Source organism: Microchirus variegatus, assembly GCF_963457635.1.
Source record: "Microchirus variegatus genome assembly, chromosome: 10".
Taxonomy (NCBI): domain Eukaryota; kingdom Metazoa; phylum Chordata; class Actinopteri; order Pleuronectiformes; family Soleidae; genus Microchirus; species Microchirus variegatus.
In genome coordinates, this window is record NC_139811.1 from 15,951,849 (window position 1) to 15,974,198 (window position 22,350).

Genomic DNA, 22,350 nt, shown 5'->3' on the forward strand with positions numbered 1-22,350 from the left:
CCTGGACTTACTCCATATTTAACATTATTGTTACCACTCGCATTTTATTGCAAAAAAACAAAACAAAAACAAAACACTGAAAAATACCACTTGGGAGAGATGGTGTTGACCATAGTTTAGACGCCTTGCACTCAGTGGAGAATGATGCAATTCACTGACACCACTGTAAGTGTCCCTCTGTGTCCCAGGAACTTGTGTCCAGTAAAAGCCAGCAGGCCCAGCGCTCCAGCAGGCCTGGTAAAGCTTGGATAAAACTGTGCTCAGCTCCAGGTTTTGTACAACTGGCTGCCAGGTGTCAGGAGCAAGCAACACGCAAAATCCGCCTGACGTGTAAATGAGAAAAGCACAAGCTATAATATGACAATGTTATCAGAACTCATTGTTGGTGTGTTGATTGAGTAAATTGAGAAATGTCATAACCATGCTATTCAGACAGGTGTCTGTGGCCTTCAATGATAATAAGAAGAATGACAATGTAGCTCATATGCCCTATTGTATATGTGCATCAGTTAAAGTACTTGACAGACGGCAATTATATTGCAACACTTAATGGTCAAACTTCATGGTTCTCTCACATTGTGCTAAAACAGGTGATGGAGGCAGTGCCACTGAGCAACAGCTCTTGCCCATATATCCTTCGTCAAAGTATCAAACCTCCCTCTGGCTGCAATTTCCCTACCCTCACCCCTTTTCAACCAGACCTGGTCCATTAACGACATCCATTTTGAGAGGCTGTAAGAGAAGTCCTTTAATGTGGCAACAATAAAATACCTTTTTGCCTATGTTTAGCAATGGTGGTGCTCTGGGCAGTAGACCATTACATGAAAATAAACCTAATTATTTTCTTTGCTGCCACAACTGTTGCCCCTACTCTCCAGCTGCAAACTCAAACTCATGCTTTGGCCTCAGCTCCTGGGCCTCATGAAGCCCAATCTTCCACATCTCTGTAACCCGAAAGAGTAAGATTGATTCACTTAACCAATAACGGGAACAATAGTCTTAACTCTTAAATCACAACCGTCATCAGATTCTGTCGAGTGTAATAATCTGCTAAGTGTCCTCTTTCAGTGCATTAACTCCAACCTTATGTAAGCGTTTTTTTTTTTTTTGCAAAAACATAACCAGAGAATATATCTGGCAAATCTTAATCTAATAATTCCCATTTGGGCATGAATACGTATGTCAATGAGGTTGGAGGGGTTGCGTAAAAGGGGTAAGTGGTGTAAGTCTGACATGCTACAAACATGAACCATATGTGTTTCCTTCTTTGTCTATAAATGCACTCAGATGGCTTTGTTCTTGCAGTACCCCCTAGGAGAGGGTTCTGTTCCACCCAGATTTCAACTGTTTCCCCATCATCCCCTTCTAGTTCATCCTAGGTCCCTTCAGGCAGCCACAGACCTCTGCAGCCTGCTGCTGCTTCATTTCCTGGAAGATCCTCCTCCAAGTGTCCCCCGCCAGATAAGGATGGTGTGTGTGTGTGTGTGTGTGGGTAGTGGAGATGTGGCTAGAATAACTCTATAATATCTGTGACCATACCCAGAATAACTAAATTTTGAAGGGGAGGTGGACCGGAGGAGCTAGGAGGCATGGGAAACCACAGTTAGGGAGGAAAATGGAGAGGAAGTAGATGCAAATCCACTGCAAAACATTTAGTCCCATAAACTGCAGTCTGGATGGTGGGGCTTTGAACAGGTCCAACCCAACAAGGAAGTGACCTTCGCAATGAGACATAGGACTCATTGCTTGGCAGCTCATGTCTACTGCTTGGAATGTAACAATGAGGCAAAAAAAAGCATTGCCTATAAGTCTTAATAATGCCAATAACGATCGCTTTGCACTCCGTCTAGACAAGGAACGGTTAAATTTGGTGTGTGAGGGTGTTTGGGTATGGGGGCGGCCACTGCTGGAATGGGTGAGTAAAGTGAGCATTCTATTGAGGACTTAGTTTGGCTAATCTCCCCCATGTGACAGCACAGCCAGATTTGCTGCCATGGAATGCCTTAGGCTGTTGTGCTGGGGACAAAAAGAGACAGAGGCTTAAGCTGCAGGGGGGCAACACTCCATGGTCTTGGAGAGCAGCACAGCTACACCAAGAGAAAAAAAAAGTTCTCAGGGTTTCCACCATCACCGCTACCATCACCCTGCACCCCCAGCAGCCATTCTCGGGAGTGCACACTCACCACCAATCATGACTCACGTGTACAGTCACACACATACTATATCACACATATATCCACACCAGTGGCCCTGCGATGGACTGGCGAACTGTCCAGGGCGTACCCCGCCTATCGCCCAATGTCAGCTGAGATAGGCACAGCACCCCCCGCGGTAGATAATGGATGGATGGATGGATGGATCCACACTGCTGGAGGGTGTACAGAGGTGTTATGGGAGGTGTCTCACATTTGACCCACCTCTTCCCCTCTCTCTCTCTCCCTCCCTTGCTCTCTCTCTCTCGTCTGGGGTGCCTACAGTGGTCCTTGTCCTGCTCCACACTCAGGGCCCAGGGCCACATCTGGTCCACAGTCACACAGGGTACACAGATTCTTCCCATGGATACCACAACCATGGTAAGGACAAACAATACTGATCCTGAGGGTGGATTGTGTTCATCTCCCCAACACTCAATGTTTTTCTGCCTTCCTATTTTGTGGTGAGCATTATCTCAGTGGAACTGTACAGAAAGCAGCAGCAAGTCAAATCTTGCCCTGCAGTAAAAGACAGTCATTGCAGCTTCTGGTGTTTATTGTGGAGGGTCCAGTTCAGCTCATTAAATCCATCGTCTGTTTGTGTTTAATATATAATTAACTGATTAATGCTGCTGCGGTGATAAACAAGATTTGATACGAACAACATTTGTCTCTGGTGATCTAATGTCATCCTTAAAATATCCCCCCCCCCCAAAAAAAAAATAAAAATAAATTACAAAACCATGACAACCTCAGGTCATTGCAGGTTTGCAAATGTGCAGATCGTCAGTTGTCTGATTTTCTCTCAGTAGTTTTCACACCAGTCTCATCACTAGTTTGAGGCTTTGATTAAATTATATGATCACAGCGAATACAAGTGACCTGCATGACATATTTAAAGGCTCAGCCCCAATTCCTCTATAACCAACCAGGCCTTCTCAAATCAGCCAAATCCCCCAGAGCCCCAAATCTCCAGTCTGGGACCAACCTGAAAATCTGAGTATGGGTAAGAACATGCATTTCTGTCAACCCCACCCCTTTACCCCCTCTTGCACCCTCAATGCTTTAATTAAAGAAATAATCAGAATTTGCATTACAATGGAACCCAGGGCTCTTACCATTAGTGGCCTGTTTGTGATCAGAAGTCTAATGAAAATGTAACATCACCTAAGCCCTCCTTCACAGATTCTCAGATTAGCTGTAGCAGACTAGAAGAGCAAGCTCAGACTTTGAGTTGGTTTAATTCTTTTGTATGATAAGCATAGGCACCCTAAATCCGGCACAGCCAAATCCTCTTGAGAGGGGCTAAGTGGCAGAGCTCAGTGAAGAGAGGACAGGAAAGAAGAGGAGAGGAGAGGACAGTGAAGCAGAGAGTAACAAGGACAGGACAGGAGAAAGGAGGAAAGGATGGGAGATAGCCATAGGAGGCTCAGGCTGGGCCAGACCCTTCCTCCCTTGCCTGCCTCCGCCCCATTGCCCTCCCCCCTCAGCTGTCCAGGGCCACAATAGGCTGAGCATCTTTTGTGGCATTAACGGTTTGCAAGAGCGGGAGAACAATATATGAGAAGTGAGGAGCGCAGGGTTCCCACACACAGGGCCGACATGTCCTCACACCCCCACCCAGCCAACCCTCAAAGACGGCAACCTGCACACAGCTGATTGAGGCCCCCCCCCCCCCCCCCTCTGTGCCCCCCTTTCACACAAAACATACTTTCCTTCACATGCATGTACAAACAAACACAACCACACTCTTATAATGCAAACACTTAAGTATTTATTTCTGGTGCGACACAGATATTTTCTTATGTTTAATGCATGAATAAGTGTTTATGACATGGCATGCAGTTCATAGCATGGATGTATGCAGGCACACAGCTCACGCATGTAGTTTAATTGCCTGGTGAAGCCGGGGGGGGGGAAATCCTTTTGTTGGTTGAAGGCTGAGTTTGTCTGGGATCTTGATTAATTTGTACTGTCATATGTGGGAGGGGTCTTTCTCTAGGGGGTGCAGGATGGGAATGTCACTTCCCCAACTCTACGTTCATTCCTGTCAAATTGACTGACAGTGAACCAGGGTCTCCATGAGGGTGTTCCAACTATCTGATTCAAAATGTTTGGCGTAAGCCTGAGTTAATCAGCACTGATTCAAATTTGACTCATCCTCATCCAGAAAGTGCAGTATGTAGATTTGTGTAAAACAAAACAGTCTTGGTGAACTTACATATTCATCCAAACATCGTGGTTTGAGCACAGACAACATGACTTAATGCAATTCTTTCCCATAAGCCCTCCACACCTGGGTCACTTACTCTGTTAAAATATGAATTATCTGAGCTATATCATCATTACAGTAATGTAATAGACAGTATATTTAGGGGAAATTACAATTCTTCCATTCTTATTAGTATGATGTTGAATTATAAACAAAGAAACAATGGAAAATCCTCCTTGCCTCAATTTCTTTCTCTAAAAAAATTCCCTTGGACAATGAAGTGCATTATTTTAGTATGCGCTTTCTAGTGCTGAAACAGTTTTGTCAGTTGTTTGTACTTGCCAGTGCATTTCTCCCAAAGCATAATGATGTTGACAGCCTTGTAAAAGCCATATTTTATTAAACCCATTTTCTTCTGTTTCTTGCTATGTGTTGATTCGTTTACTGGTGTAATTTTACTCTGCCTGCAGGAAAATGTTGGTTTAGGCATTGCGATGGCAAATGGCCACATTGCCACACTTTTGTGTGCACTCAGCCAGACTCAGATTGACTGCAAACTCAGCAAGTGTGTGTGTCAGTGCATGACAGACAACTAAATGTCAAGTGTGTGTATATGTATGCACAAGTTGTTGTTGTTTGCGCTAAACTGTAACATTTAGTATCATATTAGCTCAACATGCCACTGTCAGCAACTGCATTGTTAACCCTGAACAGTGTAATCCACTTGGGATCGCAGAATATTTACACAAAATACATCCAGACACGCAAAATATGATTTGTGCTGAAGTCTCCAGATGCCATCTGTTGAAGTGTCTCTCTCATCTATCTCTCTATCTGCATGCATTCGGAACGTGTCCTTGTCACACCTTCAAAATGTCTTCCTGATAATGTGGAATAGCGTGTGTGTGTGTGTGTGTGTCCCCCTCCCTTCTGCTTCTCCTCAGCTCTCTTGCCCTCCATCATCCAATTTAGCTGTGTGTGGTACTCGGTGGATTCCCACACTCCACTGCTCTTGTGCTGTCAGGCCCAATCAGAGGCCGGATCTGTATTGATTTTCAGCCACCTGTGCCAGGCGCCTTGCTGCTGCAGGGACTCCCTTCCTCTGCTGCTCCCCTTCTTTGCCCCAAGTCTGCTACCGTTTCCCAGGGCAACTGGCGCACAGTGTGCAGTGCAGTCCATTTGTCACCAATTGTCAGTGTTTAGCAGGGCAATGATGTGTGGCAAGATCAGGGAGGGTGGGAGGGGTGTGGGGGCAGGTGGAGGGGGCGGAAGAACTCCTTCCTATGAGAACCCATCCTACTAGGAAACTTTTTGCATCAAGGATGCATGACTCTTGACTGCAAGTGGATGTGTGTGTGTGTGTTAATTTTCCTCTTGCTCCTCCCAGTAGTACATCAAGTAGGCACACTCTCTTCCTGCACACACTGCATGTTATCACGTCCATGGCTGTCTCTTTGATTCACTCCACAGGATAAGTCCTTCACTACAGTTGCTCTTTAATCCAAATCATAACCTGATTTGATTTTCAACACAGGGCTATAGAGTTGCACCAGCTATGCAATGGATTGCCTGGGGATGGTATTTGTTAACACAGCCAGTGAGTGAGGCTGATGCCCTTGTTTGTTTTCCTTAATAACCAGAGACTTTTTAAGAATGTCAAGGCTGGATGTCATTAGCGGGGTGCGGCCGGTCCCTAGTGAGACACGGCCTGAGTTCAGCTTACTCACTTCCAACTCTGAGTCAACAGAGAAGGGGCAGTTTTCCGCCATCACAGGCCCCATCACTAAGCCAAGACCCTGAACTCCGTGAGGAGAGACTGAGAGGTGCCCCAGTAGGAGAGGAGATACCAGTGTCCTATAATGGATCTGTTTTCATTCCACGGGAAGTGGTTATTTAAGTAGACTATGGGGAGAGCCCCTCTTTCCAAACATCCATGGAGGGGTTTATACTCTCAGGGTAAATTGATGTTTTGAGTAGAGGGAGAGGCTATCAGGGAGACAGAGTGGAGGAGATTGGTGGCTTTGGTTCAGTCATTTCTTTGTCAGCTGATCATGAGGTAGACCAGAGAAGCATAATCACAGTTTCAAATTCAGTGTTCAGACTACTCTGTCGTTGTTAGGTCTCACACAAGTCCTGATGAAATCTCTTCCAGACCTCACCTCTCTACACAAACTAGCTGCAAAGTCCAACTTTTTTCAGCGGCCTCTCAATTTGTTTGAAAATGCATGGATGTAGCTAGGGTTGTTTTTGATCTTCCACAGCAACCAAAAAGTGGGAGTTGCATGATGACAGAAGTTGCTGCAGCTTCACTTAATGAATGAATGCATTAAACTAAGAAACAAAAGTAATTCATTACTCGTGCTGCATTTCCCTCACAGTAACTTTACAGTTCAATATGTGCCTGGTGAAAAAAAGAAAAAAAACTTGCTGTGTCTGGATGCATCCTCTCTTTCACCAACTGATTTAGGAGCTTCGTCTGGATGGTGGAGGTTTGGAGTTTATTGCAGAGTGAACAAAGCCACGTTTGCCCCTTTTGTTTGGCCTGAGATTTAAATGCCTGCTGCATTAAAGAAAAGTTGAGATACTCACAAAAAGAGACACATTTCAATGTGCCACACTAGTTTGTGCTCATGTCTGATGTGCGTCTCCACTGAAAATAATGTATTTGTGCAAGCAAAGGAGGCTGTGAACGGCCCCTGAGTCCAGCTATCAGGGTTTAGTTTGGCAGTGAAACTTCCACCTCATTAGAATTATGACACCCTCTTCAGTCCAAGGTTGACAAAGAAGCTCAGAGTCTGTGTGGATGCTACCTGAATGTGATGCCCAGATATTTTCTTCAATTTGCCGTAGCAAACACAGATGAAGTGCTTTTGATACACATTCCACACAAATGGCCCTTTTCACGGGCTGCCAGGCGTAACGTGTTGACTTGGCCTTCACTTCAGGTGCCTCCAACAATTATGAAAATATGATGGGTGTAATCTCTAACAGTGCTTGGTGTGTGTTTCTGTGTATGTGCGTAAGTGCATGTGAGACTGTGGGTGTTTTTTGGCAGGTCGCTGCTCTACTTGGTGCCTCCGCAGTCTGCACTAATGGATTTTCAGTAGGGGGTGCCGTGATTGCCCAAGCGCCTTTCGTCTGCTCCCCTCCAGAGCTGCAGTGCCAGAGAGCGGGTCTCGGGACACGTTTTGGGGATCAGCTCATGTAAACACACACTGACCATTCCTGGGCCCATATGGAAGAGATCATCACATGGAGAGTAGTGTGACGCCTGTCATAGTGGGGCCATGGGATCACATTTATCCCGACCCATTCCCCTAAATATCTCTGAGGTCCTCTTCCCCCGAATACCTCCCTCTAGAAAATACATTCAAATCTGTCATCAGGGCTTGCAACCTGGCAAGAACTCTTGGTCTTCTAAGTCACTGACTGAACCCCCGGCCTCCCTGGATTGGCTAGTAGGATAATATGTGGATTTTGGCTTAACCTTTAACATAACTACTATCTAATACTCTCCCTGTACTCAGACTATTAACAAAAACCATGAAAAACGCATGACAAGATCAAAAATATAGTCAAAATCTTACAGAGGTTAATGAGTGGCAGTGTTATTCTCATCATGGGTGGCTGATTTGGGATCAACACATTAGCCCTAGTTCTGACCATGCAATTAGGCCTCGCAATTTAGTCCCCATATTCCACCTCACTAGTCACTTGACACAGTGATCAGTGCCAGTGCACTTTCGCTGTGACCACTTATCTTCACTATGTGGATGAACAGTGAGCGACGTCGATTGATTATAATGACAGCTATTGTTTTGTGCAAGTCTTTTGTGTGATATTGACGGTGTGGGTCTTACAACTCCAGAAGTGTGCGGACATGCAGGCACGGATGCAGAGTTTTGCGTGTTGTCTTGGGCTAGTAACAGTTTGGTTCTCCTTACTGGATCCTCTGGACGTCTGTCCGGGTGGCCCAGGAACAATGCCATCTGGAAGCAGCGTCTCCTGCGTCTGAACTATCTGATGGATGGGGAGATCTCTCTAGGATGTCCAGCTGAGGCCGCCGACACGAAACACAATCAATCACCCCCTCCTGTCCACACTGACGGGTGCTCACCCCCAAGTCAGACCTTCAGGTCAAGGGTTCTGTCAAGGCATCTGCAGAGCCCGATACTCCACCTTTGACCACGGGTAAACTATAGTTTGATCATCTTAAGTGTGTCTTTATGCTATAGGAGTGTTAAATGTGCATGTACTTGTTGATTCCACATACAAAACAAAGTCACAGACCCTTAGGATCCCCTTTTATTTACCTTCTTACACTGCTCATGTGGACTTTTCGTACAGAGCGTTTTGGTAGCTGCAATGAAAAGAGATGCAACTGTTTCAAAGTGATTTAAATTTCAGCTAGGGATTTCACAGAGGGCCAAGTTATCTGGTTGGATAACATATCCAATTCTTCAGCCTGTGTAATGATCCACTTCAGCAGCCATAATGGAACCCATAAAAAATATTTTCTTCTAACAACAACAGTAATGATACCAATATATCACTTACATTTGTTCTGCTAAGTCTTTAATTTTGGAACAATACATTTCCTCACTTGATATTTTTTGACAGCTTCACAATCTATTATCTTGTCAGGATTTCAGAGCAGAGTGGTAGTGTTTGATTGATGGAATTTCCATTGCTCTGTAGATGCCACTTATCAAGAGACATCTGAAGTTTTGGCAACAGTCCTCAGCTGCAGTTTTTCAGACACATGTAGATATGTGGATGATTGATGACCGCAATATTTGTATGTCTTTGTATTTGACAGCGTCAGGAGTGATAGTGCGAAACAGAGGTAATATGTATGTAGTTGTTGGTGAGACAGTAGATAAAAAAACAGTTACAGGGCCAATTGGAGGTCTTTTTTTTCCCTGTAGCTCAGTTGGCCCACCTCAACACTTGTCACTCATAATGACAAATGGAGGCGCGTGATGAAAAAGAGGGGTTACATCATCTCTTCCCTAATGAGGCAGCTCACAGCAGGAGTGGGATAGAAGGAGCAATGCAAGCCGTATGGAGGGATGGACGGCTAAAAGGGAAGAGAGGGATGAGCACTTTGCTGCCAAAAAGCCATGGTTGCCCAGATTTTGACAATGTATATTAATCAACAGATTATAGGATTGCTATAACATAAAGTTTGTAATCAGTTGATTCAGCGTTGCATTCAGAGTCCCTTTGTACTAAGCCTACCAAGGTGAGATTCTTAAAAGTTCCTGTCTCTAAAATGTAGGTGAATTTATCTTTATTTGGCATAAATTAAATAAAAAATAATTATTTTACCATGTGCAATCAATTGTGTGAATTGCTTTTCAATACCTAAAAAAAAAAGTGGACCTGTAAGAGAAACTGGAGCCCACTTATGGAAAACCATGTAGCAAAAAGCAATAGTGAGGCAATGTACGTTTAAACAGTAGCTTTTCCCACAGTCACTTTTATTCATGAGATCACCAGGGACAGAGATAAAGATGTTTCCTGGAATATTTCCAATTCATTGACGATCTATATGATTTGCCGTGGCATTTGTTGCAAATGTAGCGTGGTAGCAGCAGCAGCAGCCGCCAAAGCCAGAGGACATTCCCAATGGGCCTGTGTCTCCCTGTGTCTTTATGCCTGGCTGTGGACTTGGCGCTGTAGTCCGAGAGGGAGATTATCTGGCCCGTCTGTCTCCAGGAGCTCTCAGGGTTTGTGTCTTTGTGCAGCATTCGAACTGGCTGGGAGTGCGCCCACCGAGAAAGGGGGAAATGTGTTTGACATACGCTCAGTGCACACGGTCGGGGAGGCTGGAACAGCAGGATACGATTAATGACCACAGAATAAGATTGTTACAATATGGCTTCCCTTACCCCCACCTCCTTCACTGTGGGGCTGTCATATTTCACAGACTTGCCTGCCTGTGTGTGTTTGCAATGTGTTTGTGTGTCTGTGTTGCGGAAGGGGCCCTTTTATCCTCTCTTTTTGTTTTCTCTCTCTCTCTCTCTCTCTCTCTCTCTCTCTCTCTCTCTCTCTCTCTCTCTCTCTCTCTCTCTCTCTCTCTCTCTCACTCACTTTCTGTGTCTTTCTCTGTTGATGTGGGTCATTGATATGCAACAGTGCATTCCTGGATCCTACAGGAGAGTCCATTCTCGCGGTATTGTGAAGTAGTTTGGCAGATTAGACACAGACACAGGTACTTGGACTCATGTCACGGTCTAGCGCAGACACAAAACATGTGAATGTAGAGGTTAACGGAATAGGGAATTATTAGATTGCATGACTGAACAGAGAGTACATAGAGAACACAAAATAAAAATCAAATAACCTATTAAGTGCATAGTTTAGAATTATAACAAACTTTTTGATGGTTGTTTGTGATTTTGTGGTGACGCTAATCTATTATCAATTTGACGGGAGAGATACCAATTAACTGTCCTACAATGAAGACGAGCTTGAAGGTTCACAGGGAGAAAATCTTGAGACCAAATGTTGCCACTGGGCTGTGGTGTTTTGGGACTTCAAGTAATCTTCATGGCTTTGGGGTCAGTGGCTAAAGTCCTGAAGGCCATAGGGGCATGGATGTGCAGGGGAAGAGAGGGCAGGAGGTGGTAGAGGAAAACCTTAACAAGGTGTCAAACAGAATTGTTGGCTCTTTGCACATGAGCACATCCGTAGCTGAACCTGTGCTGTGATGTTTGTTGACACGTCTGGGAGAGAATTTCGAAGTTTTCACAGCTATCGCACAAGAAAGAAGACATCATATCCGGAGAGGGCATGATTTTTCCCAGGGAAAGAAGCCTCAGCTGTTTTTGCCTAAGCCAGGAGAATATGAAGGCCCACTAATGCCAGTAGGCTCTACCACTGTGGAATAATGCGTTTGGTAAACGCGTTTCTGCAGTTTTATTCCAAGACCTTTGCCTCTCATCTGCGAGCTTAAACTAAGCAATAATGATAACGTTTGACTAGTTAAACAACAAAAAAGTAGAATTAAAAGACAACAGAACCAAAACGCAAATAAGTATAATGTCGCTGTCCAGACAAAATAATCTTTAAAACATGTTGTCTTCCATCTGAGAAGTTGCCTTTGTTGGACGTTAAAAAAATAATAACAAATGTCTGCCTCCTGATTCTCCTCTTCCTGACGTCTCCTTGGAATTTCACAGAAAGTTACAGAAAGTGACTTGAGAAAAAGCCTGGGAGAGAGAATGATGGTGGCGGTGGTTTGTGGAGGGGGTTGGCTGTACTGTCTGGGAGCTTTGGCTCTGTATTTGGGCTCAACTCTCACTCATTTATTGAAATCCCACTGTGTGATCCTGCTCTGAAGCGAGAGATTCAAATTTCTACTTCACATAGCCCACGCCAAAACACCAAACTGGCATATTTTCGATTTTTTTCCCCACTGCCTCTTTCTCCAGATGTATTGGCTTGTCTCTATTCTAATGTGAGAAAGACACACAATATGTTGTTCTTATATAGACACTAGCTCTCTCACTCCTTCTTTCTGGTAAAGAAGCAGTGTTGATTTTTATGCATTCAACATGTGGCAGACCTCATCACCCTCACCATGTGCTCACCACACACCTGCTCTCCCCAGTTGCTGCTGCTGCTGCTGCTGCAAGGCACTCTGGGAGACATTTGCTAATGCTGTGTTTCTACGTTGATTGCAAAAGGTTCTCAGGAGGTTTGTGTTTTCAAGACTAGTTTCAAATCGTGGCTGCACGAGATGGGACTGTGCTAAACGACGGCCTGCCACAAAAGGGATATGGTCTTCAAACAGATACGGAACATCTGAAAGGAACGGGCATCTGTAAAAGCAACTGTTCTCTAAAATTAGAGGCACATAAAAGCTTCCTGCAGAGAGTCCCCCTGCACCTAGTTTCAAAGTATTCCCCTCTGCACACAATAAGGCCAAAACTGCTGATGCTTTAGAGGTAGTTGGAAAGCACTAAAGTGCCTGTGGAGAAAATAATAGGGGCTCAGAGCAGAACACCCCAAGCTCTGCTCAAACCCCCCCCCCCCCCCCCCCCATCCAAAAACTGCTACCAATTAATACCACTAAAGAGACTCCACATAACTTTGTGAAAGTTGCAGGATGGGCACATGAGCATTTTAAAATATAAATTGAGTTATTTTCCATTTATTATAGTTATTGCTTCAGTTATGAGCTTTTGTTTGAAAGCTAATGAAGAGTTTTAACTATCAGTCTAATTGTCGCTCCCGGTTATGTGTGCACTGCACGCAGTCAGCTGTCTCGCTGCAGTAATCTGCCAGCAAACCTTAAGCAGCGAATCATATGACCCTTGTGCCTTTTTTAAGCCTCTTTACCCAAAGTGAGTTACTGCTTCTTTTCATTACAGTGAAGTGATATTTGCTTTAATTTTAAGGGAACTTAATACTGTCATTTTCCCTCCTGTACTGTCAGCATCAGGCCTGCGGGCTCTGCTTAGCACTCTCTGACAGCACTCTGCATGGAGGAAATGAGGCTGGTAAAAACCCCATTTACATTGTGGCATTATGCCCATTTTTTTTTTTTTTACTGATCTCTTTTCCCAAAGGAGAATACCACATAGATGAACCATATCAGAGCACACTCTGGGACTTGGGGACGTCAACAAAGTAAGGAGATTGAGAAAGGCATATCTGTATACATGGAGGAGTCTGCAAGCAGTGGATTGAAGGAAGCATGGAATAGAAGTTCTAAAAGAAAAAATGGTGTATGTGCAACATTTTGAGAAAGAAAATGATCCTGCAAGTCTGTGTGTGTGTGTGACTTTGTGTCTCCATGACAAACTGACAAAGTAATAGGTTTACTGCCAGGTTAGGCAGTGTCCATTACTGAGGAATCTGTGTGTGTCCCTGAACTTTACTTTTACATGTTAGTTAAGGTATTAACTTATTTGGACAAGGGATTAAGTCTCACTGGTAGTCCCATAGATGGAATGAACAAACACGGGGAGGCATACTGGTCCTGTAAGAAAAGCTGCTGATAATGCTGTGAAACTCTGAAACTTGGCTCCCTGCTGTCACCACAAGAACCAGCTGTGCACGCACGCACACACACACACACGCACACGTTCACGCACACACATACACACACACATTATGCACACACACTCCACCCTGTATGCAACTCCTCCCAGATCATCAATTTACATTGTTTTTCTTGCTGTTATCCAATACAACACAAATGTCAAACGTAATTATGACCAGACAAAGCAAGCAAAGATAAACCTCAGATCAGTGCTGTTTGCACATCAGTAATTAAATGTGTCTTTATAAATAGTAGATAAAAAAAAAAAAGGTCATTATGATCTACTTCTGGTTAAGTTGTAATTAATATACAAGACAATGAAGCTACAGTAGGTTGCTTTTCTATCTTGCATCTCAGATCAAATCTTATGCCACAAGGATTATATCGAAGTCCCATGAAGATGTTATCACTTTTGCCTCTTCTCAAACAACCTGTGCCTTAATGAGCACGTTCTCTGCAAAGGTACCAGGTACAGTGAAAACGACTGTGTCTGTGGTTGGTTGGACGACCCCAAATGTTCTCTCAGTGAAGTTAATTTTGAATTTAAACTTTTACGTTATGCATTAAAATGTTGGAATAGCCTCCCTCATATACAGTGATAAAATGCATACTGTTTTGACTGATCTACACTGACATACAGGCTAAGGAAACATGTCTGTATTTGGCACTTGGGTCAAAAATATCAAATAGCCAGAGGCTAAACTCTGAACTCGTATTCTTTGTGTTCAGTACAAACCCACCCACTGCCAGCCCTCAGCTACCTTCCTCTCAGACTGAGCTGGAGGTCACGAGGCCTCAGACATACTTAATGGGATTATGGTAATATAATTTTGTGATGCTGACCTCAAGCCGGTGCCAGGTTTCTTCCACATCCTCAGACAAAGGCAGGGAGCTAACCAAGGGTTCCAGCGGGTTGGCCAAGCTCGGCCTCTTGGCACAAGTTGATGTCCTTATGGGGCCAGCTCAAGATAGATGGCTGTGGGGCAAAGTCTCACTTCCTAAGTCTACTCCGACAGAGACGACAATTGAAATGTGACAAAAGGGGGCAGGGTAAACTCCAATTCATAACATTTACCCAAGTGTGATTTCACTCCAGTGACTGTTGCTCATATAATGCACCTAATTTATTGTGTTAAAAAATCAGGATGTAGGAAATGTGTCCTCCCTTTGCTCCCATCTCTAAACAGAACATAGTAGTTCTTAAGCCGGTAGTGTAGCTTCCATGGAAACAGCCTTGTGGTCAACTTGTCTTCCCATGTGATTTAGTTGGGGTTTCCACTAGATGTGTCTTATTGGTTTAAGAAAGGGAGAAAAGAAAAGAGAAGAATTTTATGGACTGGACAATTTAAAACCAACTCAGTTTGGAGGTCAATTTAAACTGTCCATGTGGGTTATCTTAATAGAATAGTGACAAAAACACATATTCAGGTACATTTTACATGACATAAATCTATATAATGTCATTCTTTTTTTAATTTATTTTTTTCTTCTTCTTCTTCTTCTTCTTCTTCTTCTTCTTCTTATTATTAATAACCTGCAAGTGCTTTTTGTCTATCATAAAGTCCAGGAATAAAACAGGGAAATTTATGCCTGCAATATCATAGTGGTACTTTGTGACTTAACTTGTTCGTTTGCGTCTCATTTTGCTTTGTTATATTTTTATGTTGTCCAGTCTCCACGGGTGCATCACCAGATTTTTCACCCCCTTTTCTTTTTCTTTTCCTCTTCCTTTTGCCTTCAGAAAGACCACCCATAGGGTTCGGAGGGGGCAGACATCTCTGTGGAATAATAATGGGGTCGTCCTGGGAAAATTACCCATGGAAAAGCCTGTCTGAAAAAAAAAAGAAAAAGAAAAATTTGGTCTTGTTTCCGATCCATCTTGGAAACATTCATCTGGGCACTCCTGCTGTTTGGAGGGGAGCAGTTCCATTACGGCCCATCCACTCACTAGCTGTGGTACTCTGCCACTGCCAAGACCTTGAGAGCTGAGGTCAGCAGGCTGGGGCACATGCTCTGGAAAGATGTTTTTTATTTGCTTTGCCCCCCCATTTTGTTTAAAAAATAGAGATTTGCTGCGAGGTTGTGTGTTTTGTATACAGTGTGAAAAACTCAAGTTAAACAATTGCTGTAAACCTGCTCCTCAGAAGACTCGAAGCATCTGCTTTGGTGCAGTTGCTGTAACTTTCATAATTTTTTTTTTTTTTTGAAGTTACTTTATGGATCATGTGAAATGTATCATAATGTTTTGGTTGCTCTTGGTCAAGACGGTGCGTGTCCACAGGAATGCACAGCAAAAGAGTCGCCATGGTTTTAAACAGCAAAAGCTTATTTACTTACAGTATGTCATTCGTATGATCACCTGATTTCGGTTTAACAACGCTCCTGAATAAATTTGAAACATTGAAATGTAAACTTTTTACATTTTCCCATGCACCAATGAGACAAATAAAAAAATGCAGCAAAAAATGTGCTGGTCATTCTCTGAACATGGAGGGAAAAGTCACCTCTGTTTACCCAAATTGACCTTTTCCTTGTTTGCTGAACAGAACTTGTTGGCAGCAGTTGAGCTTTCAGGCAACATGTCCATCAGGAAACAATTGTGCTCTGTGCACCGTGTTTATTTACATCTGGACGGTGTGGTTTACTACTGCCAATAGAATGACATCAAAGTTTGTAATATACTGTATGTGCTCCATTACTAGTGGGCTTTTTTTTTATTATTACTAGTGCAATGTTTCATTTTGTTGAGTAATTCTTAATCTATTTTGAATTTATTTAAATTTCAGAGAAAATACACCCACAGCATTTATTATTTCATGCCAGTCGAGAACACAAAACCTTAATTTGGAAGACACAGCAGTGAATATTTAGTGCGTTTTCTTTTGTCCTTTTTCTTGTGATCCCTGCTGCCCCACCTCCCTGTTCTCCCCAAAGCTGTCACTAACTCCTTTTTTTTCCCCTGTTAGACCCCGAAGCACTGCAACTTTTGCTGCCTTGCTCCAGATCTGAATCAGTGGAGATCCTGTGATGGATGCGCCCCAGGGGGGCTCTCTGTGGGAGGTGGACATAGGGGGCTTTACACATTCACTGCCTGCTCTTTGCTTTCAGTGAGAGAGATGTCAGCCATCATACTTAACCGGAGACTATAATCAAGCCTGCCAGAAGATCAGTGTCAATACAAGACGAAAATAACTTAATATTTTGATTAATTTTCCCGTTCCTTTTGTCAGCTTGTCCCTGCAAATGTCATTGTCTGAAGTGGCAGCTGTTATGAAGCAAATGTTTTTTTTTTAAAAATACACTGAAGCAGAGAGATAAAGAACACAATAACCAATTTTGAACTTCACAATGCAGGAAAAAGACGAGTAGATGGGCAACGTATTGTTTTAAATGCACCACAGCAGTCATAGTGCAGAAATCAATTAATTCATGTATTTATGTATTTAAGTTAAATCAAATTATGCCACTATTGTGACAATTGTGGTCTCTCGCTGACGCACGTCATCACCAGTGATCAGCAGTGAATTTTATGAGGTATTATGCTGAAATAATATAATTTCCCTTTGTCATTCACGTTCCCATGACTTAACCTTCTGTTTCAGTTACTGTTTTCCAATTTTAACAAATCACAGAGCATCTGAGCGAAGTGCAAGTAGGAATTACGAAGTATTACACTGGAAGACAAGCCACAAAACACACAAAAAAAGTTCCCAAGCACATTTAAAAAAATATTTTTAAACCCTCAACATACTCTGGGAATGTCTTTTAAAATTAAAATTGCAAAATAGTTGAGGTTGTGACTTTTTATCTTGGTCTTTCCATTTTTCCATTTTTGCTGTTTAACACAAGCAGTGCTAGATATTTTGATACTCACCAACACTGGTAAAAACTTCTCCTGTACTTCTTCTCATGTCATCAAACCCGCCAATTTATCTGATTCTTTATGACAATTTTAAATTCACAGATTTGCTCTGAAGGCAAATCTTGACGATTGTCATCATATTTTTTACATTGTTGTAGTCTGTAATGTCGAGCCACTCGCTTAGTGTACGGCCGTGTGCGATGTGTACGCGAGTAAAGCTAACGAAAAAAAAAAAAACAGGTCAGTCATCTCAGTGAGATGAGGTTCAGCTGTGGGCGACAGAGAAAGATTCAGGCTAGGAAATGTGGAAAGAGATGTCATCTCTGAATGTGCCTTGCATTTCAACACAAAGCTATATTACCTGATTATGTTTACACTGTCATTGATTTATTAAGGTCAGTTCTATTCATATACGACATGGCCAGTAATGAATAAACAATATGCAATGTCTAGTTTGTTTCTTCAAGCCGTGGTGTATACAGGCGGAGGGAGGGGTGTGGACATACGTCCTCCCAATCGGCCGTGGTACTAATGGACCTGTGACCTCATAGTCTGAGAAGCCAGAAGCCTTAACTTTGCCAAACTACTGCGGGCTCTGTCACATTAAAACCGAATCGTGTTTATTTCTTGTTGTTTTTCGTCCAACTAAATAAGTTTGATAAAAGTTCAAAAGTGATTCAGAAAAAAATACTTGTAATCACAGACACGAGCTGATCACATGTTTCTCAGTGTTTCATTTTTATTGCAAACATTATAATACAAAAGATAAGCTTTTAAGACAATGACATGTTTACCTAGGGAAACTGCATTAAAAAGATGACAAAATGAGAACTAACGATACAGAATATAAAATGAGGAACACAACTTATTTTTTTTTCACGAAACAAAAACGTATCCTTTTGATTCCAGCAAATTCTTTACAAAACAGGTGTGGCTTCCATATACATAAATTCATTTGTTAGAAAGAAAAGACAAAAACTTCCAGTTTTTTTTTTTTTTTTTTTTTTTTACTGTGTAAGTATAGGTAATCTGTACACAGCTAGATCGTGAATAAAAGAAGCTTTTATACGGAGACATTTACAAATGATAAATAAACAAATTTGTACCACATATGTCAGCAAACTATCCCACTGAAATCTCAGTTAGCTGTTGCTGAATTAAAAAGATAATTGCAAATAGTTATTTTCAAATAAAATTAATGCTAGAGAATAAATTAAGAAACAAAAAAAAAGATTAGGAAAAAAAGGGATGGGGGCTGAAGGAATGACAGATTCACACCAGACTCAGGCGTGCTGACTGCTGAGGAGAATCAGGTAAATATGGCTACTTCCTGTATCTCCTCAAGCAGGAAGTAAGACCTGCGCTGTGGTTTTGACACTGCGACGCCAGCGGACAGAGCTTCGCTACTGTGGCTCCGGAGGCACCAATGGTATCAAGGCAGTACCCAGATGAAAGCAAGCGTTGCTCAAATACATCTAGCAACACGGTTAAGGCCCCTATAGAGTTGAGTTACATGGCACCTGCTATAGTGTTTCCAACGCAACAAGTTGAGCTAAAGCAAAGAACAAGAGAAAGAATATTTTGACAAATTCACTGATGACACAGTCATGTTATGGCCAAAGATTCAAATCTATTTCCAACGTGCATTGCTCAAACCTTGCATCGCGTGGGATTTACAATAAAATATGTACAGTACAAAAATTCAAAGCAGAACGTATAGGCTATGACAAGATGGCAGTGTCAGTAAACGTATGTTTTTTCTTTTTCTTTTACTTCTTGTACAAAAATACATTAGTGAGAAGTAAGGCCACTGAGGGTGTTTTTCAACTCGGCATTCCTGCTCCTTTAGACGGGGGTAAACCTTCTAATTGTGTCGATGCTGATGATAACAATGAGAACGGCGAGAGCGGAACACATACACAGTACATACTAAAAATATTTATAACCAGTATGTCCTCACAGAGGATTTGACTCTTTTTTTTTTTTTAAACATTACATCTAAAAAAATAGAAACACAATTCCAACCAATACAAAAGGCACTGTTGTGAGCCAATCTAAAGATATATTTTCAGTACTATAAAAAAAAGTCCTAGTCATTGTTTTTCTATTGGCAATGATGGGTGTGTGTGTGACATGGTGGTGCAAAGGCCACCGGGCAGAAAGAAGTCTATGCGTGGGGTGAGCGTTGTACAGTCAGTGCTGAGGCTGCCTCTTCACGGCCTGGACAGCTGTGTGTAAATGGGCTGCTGCTCCCAGTGCTGCGGACTGTGGGTCTGGGGTACAGAGGGCACGCCGGTGGTGTCGGCGATCGGGGTGTACATCGGCCTCTGGCTGGGGCTGACGTAGCTGAAGGTGGAGTACAGGCCGGAGCCCTGGCCAGCTGCGTGGCTGTAGTAGGAGTTGGCACCTCCTTGGTGGTCAGAATAGTCATATTGTGCTCTTGTGATGGAGGGGTACGAGGAGGCGCTGTAGTGCTGCAGGTTGAAGGACCCATAGGTGACGTGCTGCGGGGAGCCCTGTTGCTCGTTGTAGTGACTGGGACTCAGCTGTTCTGTCTTGATCTGGGCGGTTCTTTGTTGACCCTGCTGGCCTTGTTCGCCTCCTCCACCCAAGGTGGGCAGAGAGTGCTGCTGCTGCTGCTGCTGCTGCTGCTGTTGCTGCTGCTGCTGCTGTTGCTTGGACATCCAAGCATGGGCCCCAACATTGCCTGCCTGACTGACTGAGGAGCTGCTGATGCCGTAGCTGCCGGTGTAGCCAGCCTGGGCTGCACTGGTCATCCCTGCGTGGCTGTGAGGAGGCAGGTATTGATCGAACTCGTCAACGTCAAAGCTCCCTATGTTGGAGATGACGTCGCTGCTCAGCTCGCCAATGTCCACAGCACCAAAGTCGATGTTGAGCTGACGACTGGTGCCCTCCTGCATGGGACGCCCCTCGCGCTTCAGGTCAACTTTAGTGGAGGGGAGATCTGTCTTAGGGGTGGTTGGTGGTGTTGGTGGACCCTGGGATTGACCTGGTTAGAGGAAAAACATGGTACGTTAGTTTTACAGTTGCATTGCATTTGCATAATGAGCCCTTGTATCAGACACATTTTAAAACAAGCTATAGTTAAATATTTGTGTTGATAAAAAAAAAAAAAGGAGGGTGAGTTTAATGATACTATTTTGACAGGTGTATTTGCATGACGGCTTGTAAAATCTCCCAAATCATTAATGATTAATCATTAACAGCAGGGGTCCATTCAAAGGCCTAAAGGCGTTTTCGAATTTTAGATGGCCTGATTTATTAAAAAAATAATATTAAAAAAATTAAAAAAACGAAACAAAAGAAACTCTTACCTGAATGTTCTCCTGGAGAGTGCACCTCGCCCATGCTGGACGCAGGGGAATCGGCCTGCTGCAGCGCTTTGAAGATCGCATTTGGAGATATGTGAGTCTGCTCGCCCTCCTCGGCTTCGTTTTGGCCGTTCTTGACAGATTTTCTCCGCCTTGGCTGATATTTGTAGTCAGGGTGATCTTTCTTGTGCTGCACTCTCAATCTCTCTGCTTCTTCCACAAATGGGCGCTTCTCGACTTCGTTGAGCAATCTGAGAGAAAAAAAAAATGCATTCATATTTAAAAAATATAATAATAATGACAAACAACATCAAGTTGCAGATGCAAGATGCAGCTAAAAGTTGTTTTTGCACGTCTTTGCTAAGTCTGTGCGCAATCGAGCAATTAAACACCAAAAACCACTTACTAATTAAACATAAATAGATAAAAATAACTAAAGAAATGTGAATATGAACTATTTGAATTTAGAAATAAAGCTCAAATTGAAATAGCAGACAGTTAAAGCATTTAATCAAAACAGAACAACTGTTAATTGACGCGTAAAAGGCGCAAACGTGTTTGAATGCAAAGCGAACTTACCTCCACAGTTTGCCCAAAGTTTTGCTGAGTTCCGCGTTGTGCAGATGCGGGTATTGATCAGCCAGCTTCCTCCGTGCAGCTTGTGCCCACACCATGAATGCGTTCATGGGTCTTTTTACGTGAGGTTTGTTTTTACTTGAGCCGTTGACGCGCACTGGCATTGGCACCAGTGTCCAGTCGTAACCCTTCAGCACCTGGGACACCGCGTCTCTGATGCACACGGGAAACTTCTCTTCTTCGCCCTCCTTCTTATATTCTGGACCTCCGAGAAGGTGGTTGTCGATCGGACGGGTGTTCTCAGTGTCCGAGCCGGAGCCGGACGGGCACGGCGAGCCCGCGGAGTCCTCAGACATGCTGGGGCTCGGTGCGTCGGAGTGACACTTCTCCTGTTCTTCTGTCATCTTCAGGTAAGGGTCGAGGAGATTCATGCGAAAAAAAATGAAGAACCTCTTTTCACAGATGAAAAAAAAGTGGAGAAAAATCCTTTCTCTCTAAAATCCAAGAGGTGTGCGCAAAGACTGCGGTGACAGCCTGCGAGGGCGCACAGCTTGACTGGCAAACCTGGAATCCTTTGGAGCGAAGAGGAAAAAAAAATGTCAAAACGAAAACTTTCTGACGCTCCTTTAAGTTTTCACAATGTCAGAGGAGGCAAATTGCACGAGCGTTGAAAGAAGTGTGACTTTAAAGAGAAATGTGACTGCGAGCGTTGCGCTTTGAGGGTAGCTGATGAATCTATAGGGACAGAGGGGGCGAAGCCTGCATTTATGCTTGACGGCAGGGAAATGATTGGGGGAAAAAAAATTGGAGGCGGGGACGTAATATGACTCTGCTCTAAACTCGCAGTCAACAACAGTGAAAATCCCGTTCAGCAAGGAGAAGTGTTTCTCCGTTTTTAACTAGAGGCAAAGTTCCCAGAGCTGAAAATGAAAAGTTAAAAAAAATATGCGAGAAAAGAACAACAGTGACACATTTCACTTTATTTCAATTTCATAAGCCGTTTGCTGATATGGAGAGCTTTCAATTCCATATGATAAACTTTGCAGCAGAAAATCTTTAATTTCGTTTCCTTGTGTTATTAAGGAGACATTTAAAGTTCTTACAACTGTACTAACTTTAAT

General features: G+C 43.2%; 1 protein-coding gene across 1 annotated transcript; it reads right to left on the reverse strand.

Moving 5' to 3' along the window:
- Nucleotides 1-19,534: 19,534 nt before the first annotated feature.
- Nucleotides 19,535-21,660, reverse strand: LOC310932626 (transcription factor Sox-9-like; the record flags this gene model as incomplete). Its single annotated transcript, XM_083895953.1, has 3 exons — nucleotides 19,535-20,331; nucleotides 20,657-20,904; nucleotides 21,233-21,660. 3 exons carry the CDS (start codon nucleotides 21,658-21,660, stop codon nucleotides 19,535-19,537), a joined length of 1,473 nt encoding a protein of 490 aa, XP_083752079.1.
- Nucleotides 21,661-22,350: the final 690 nt, after the last annotated feature.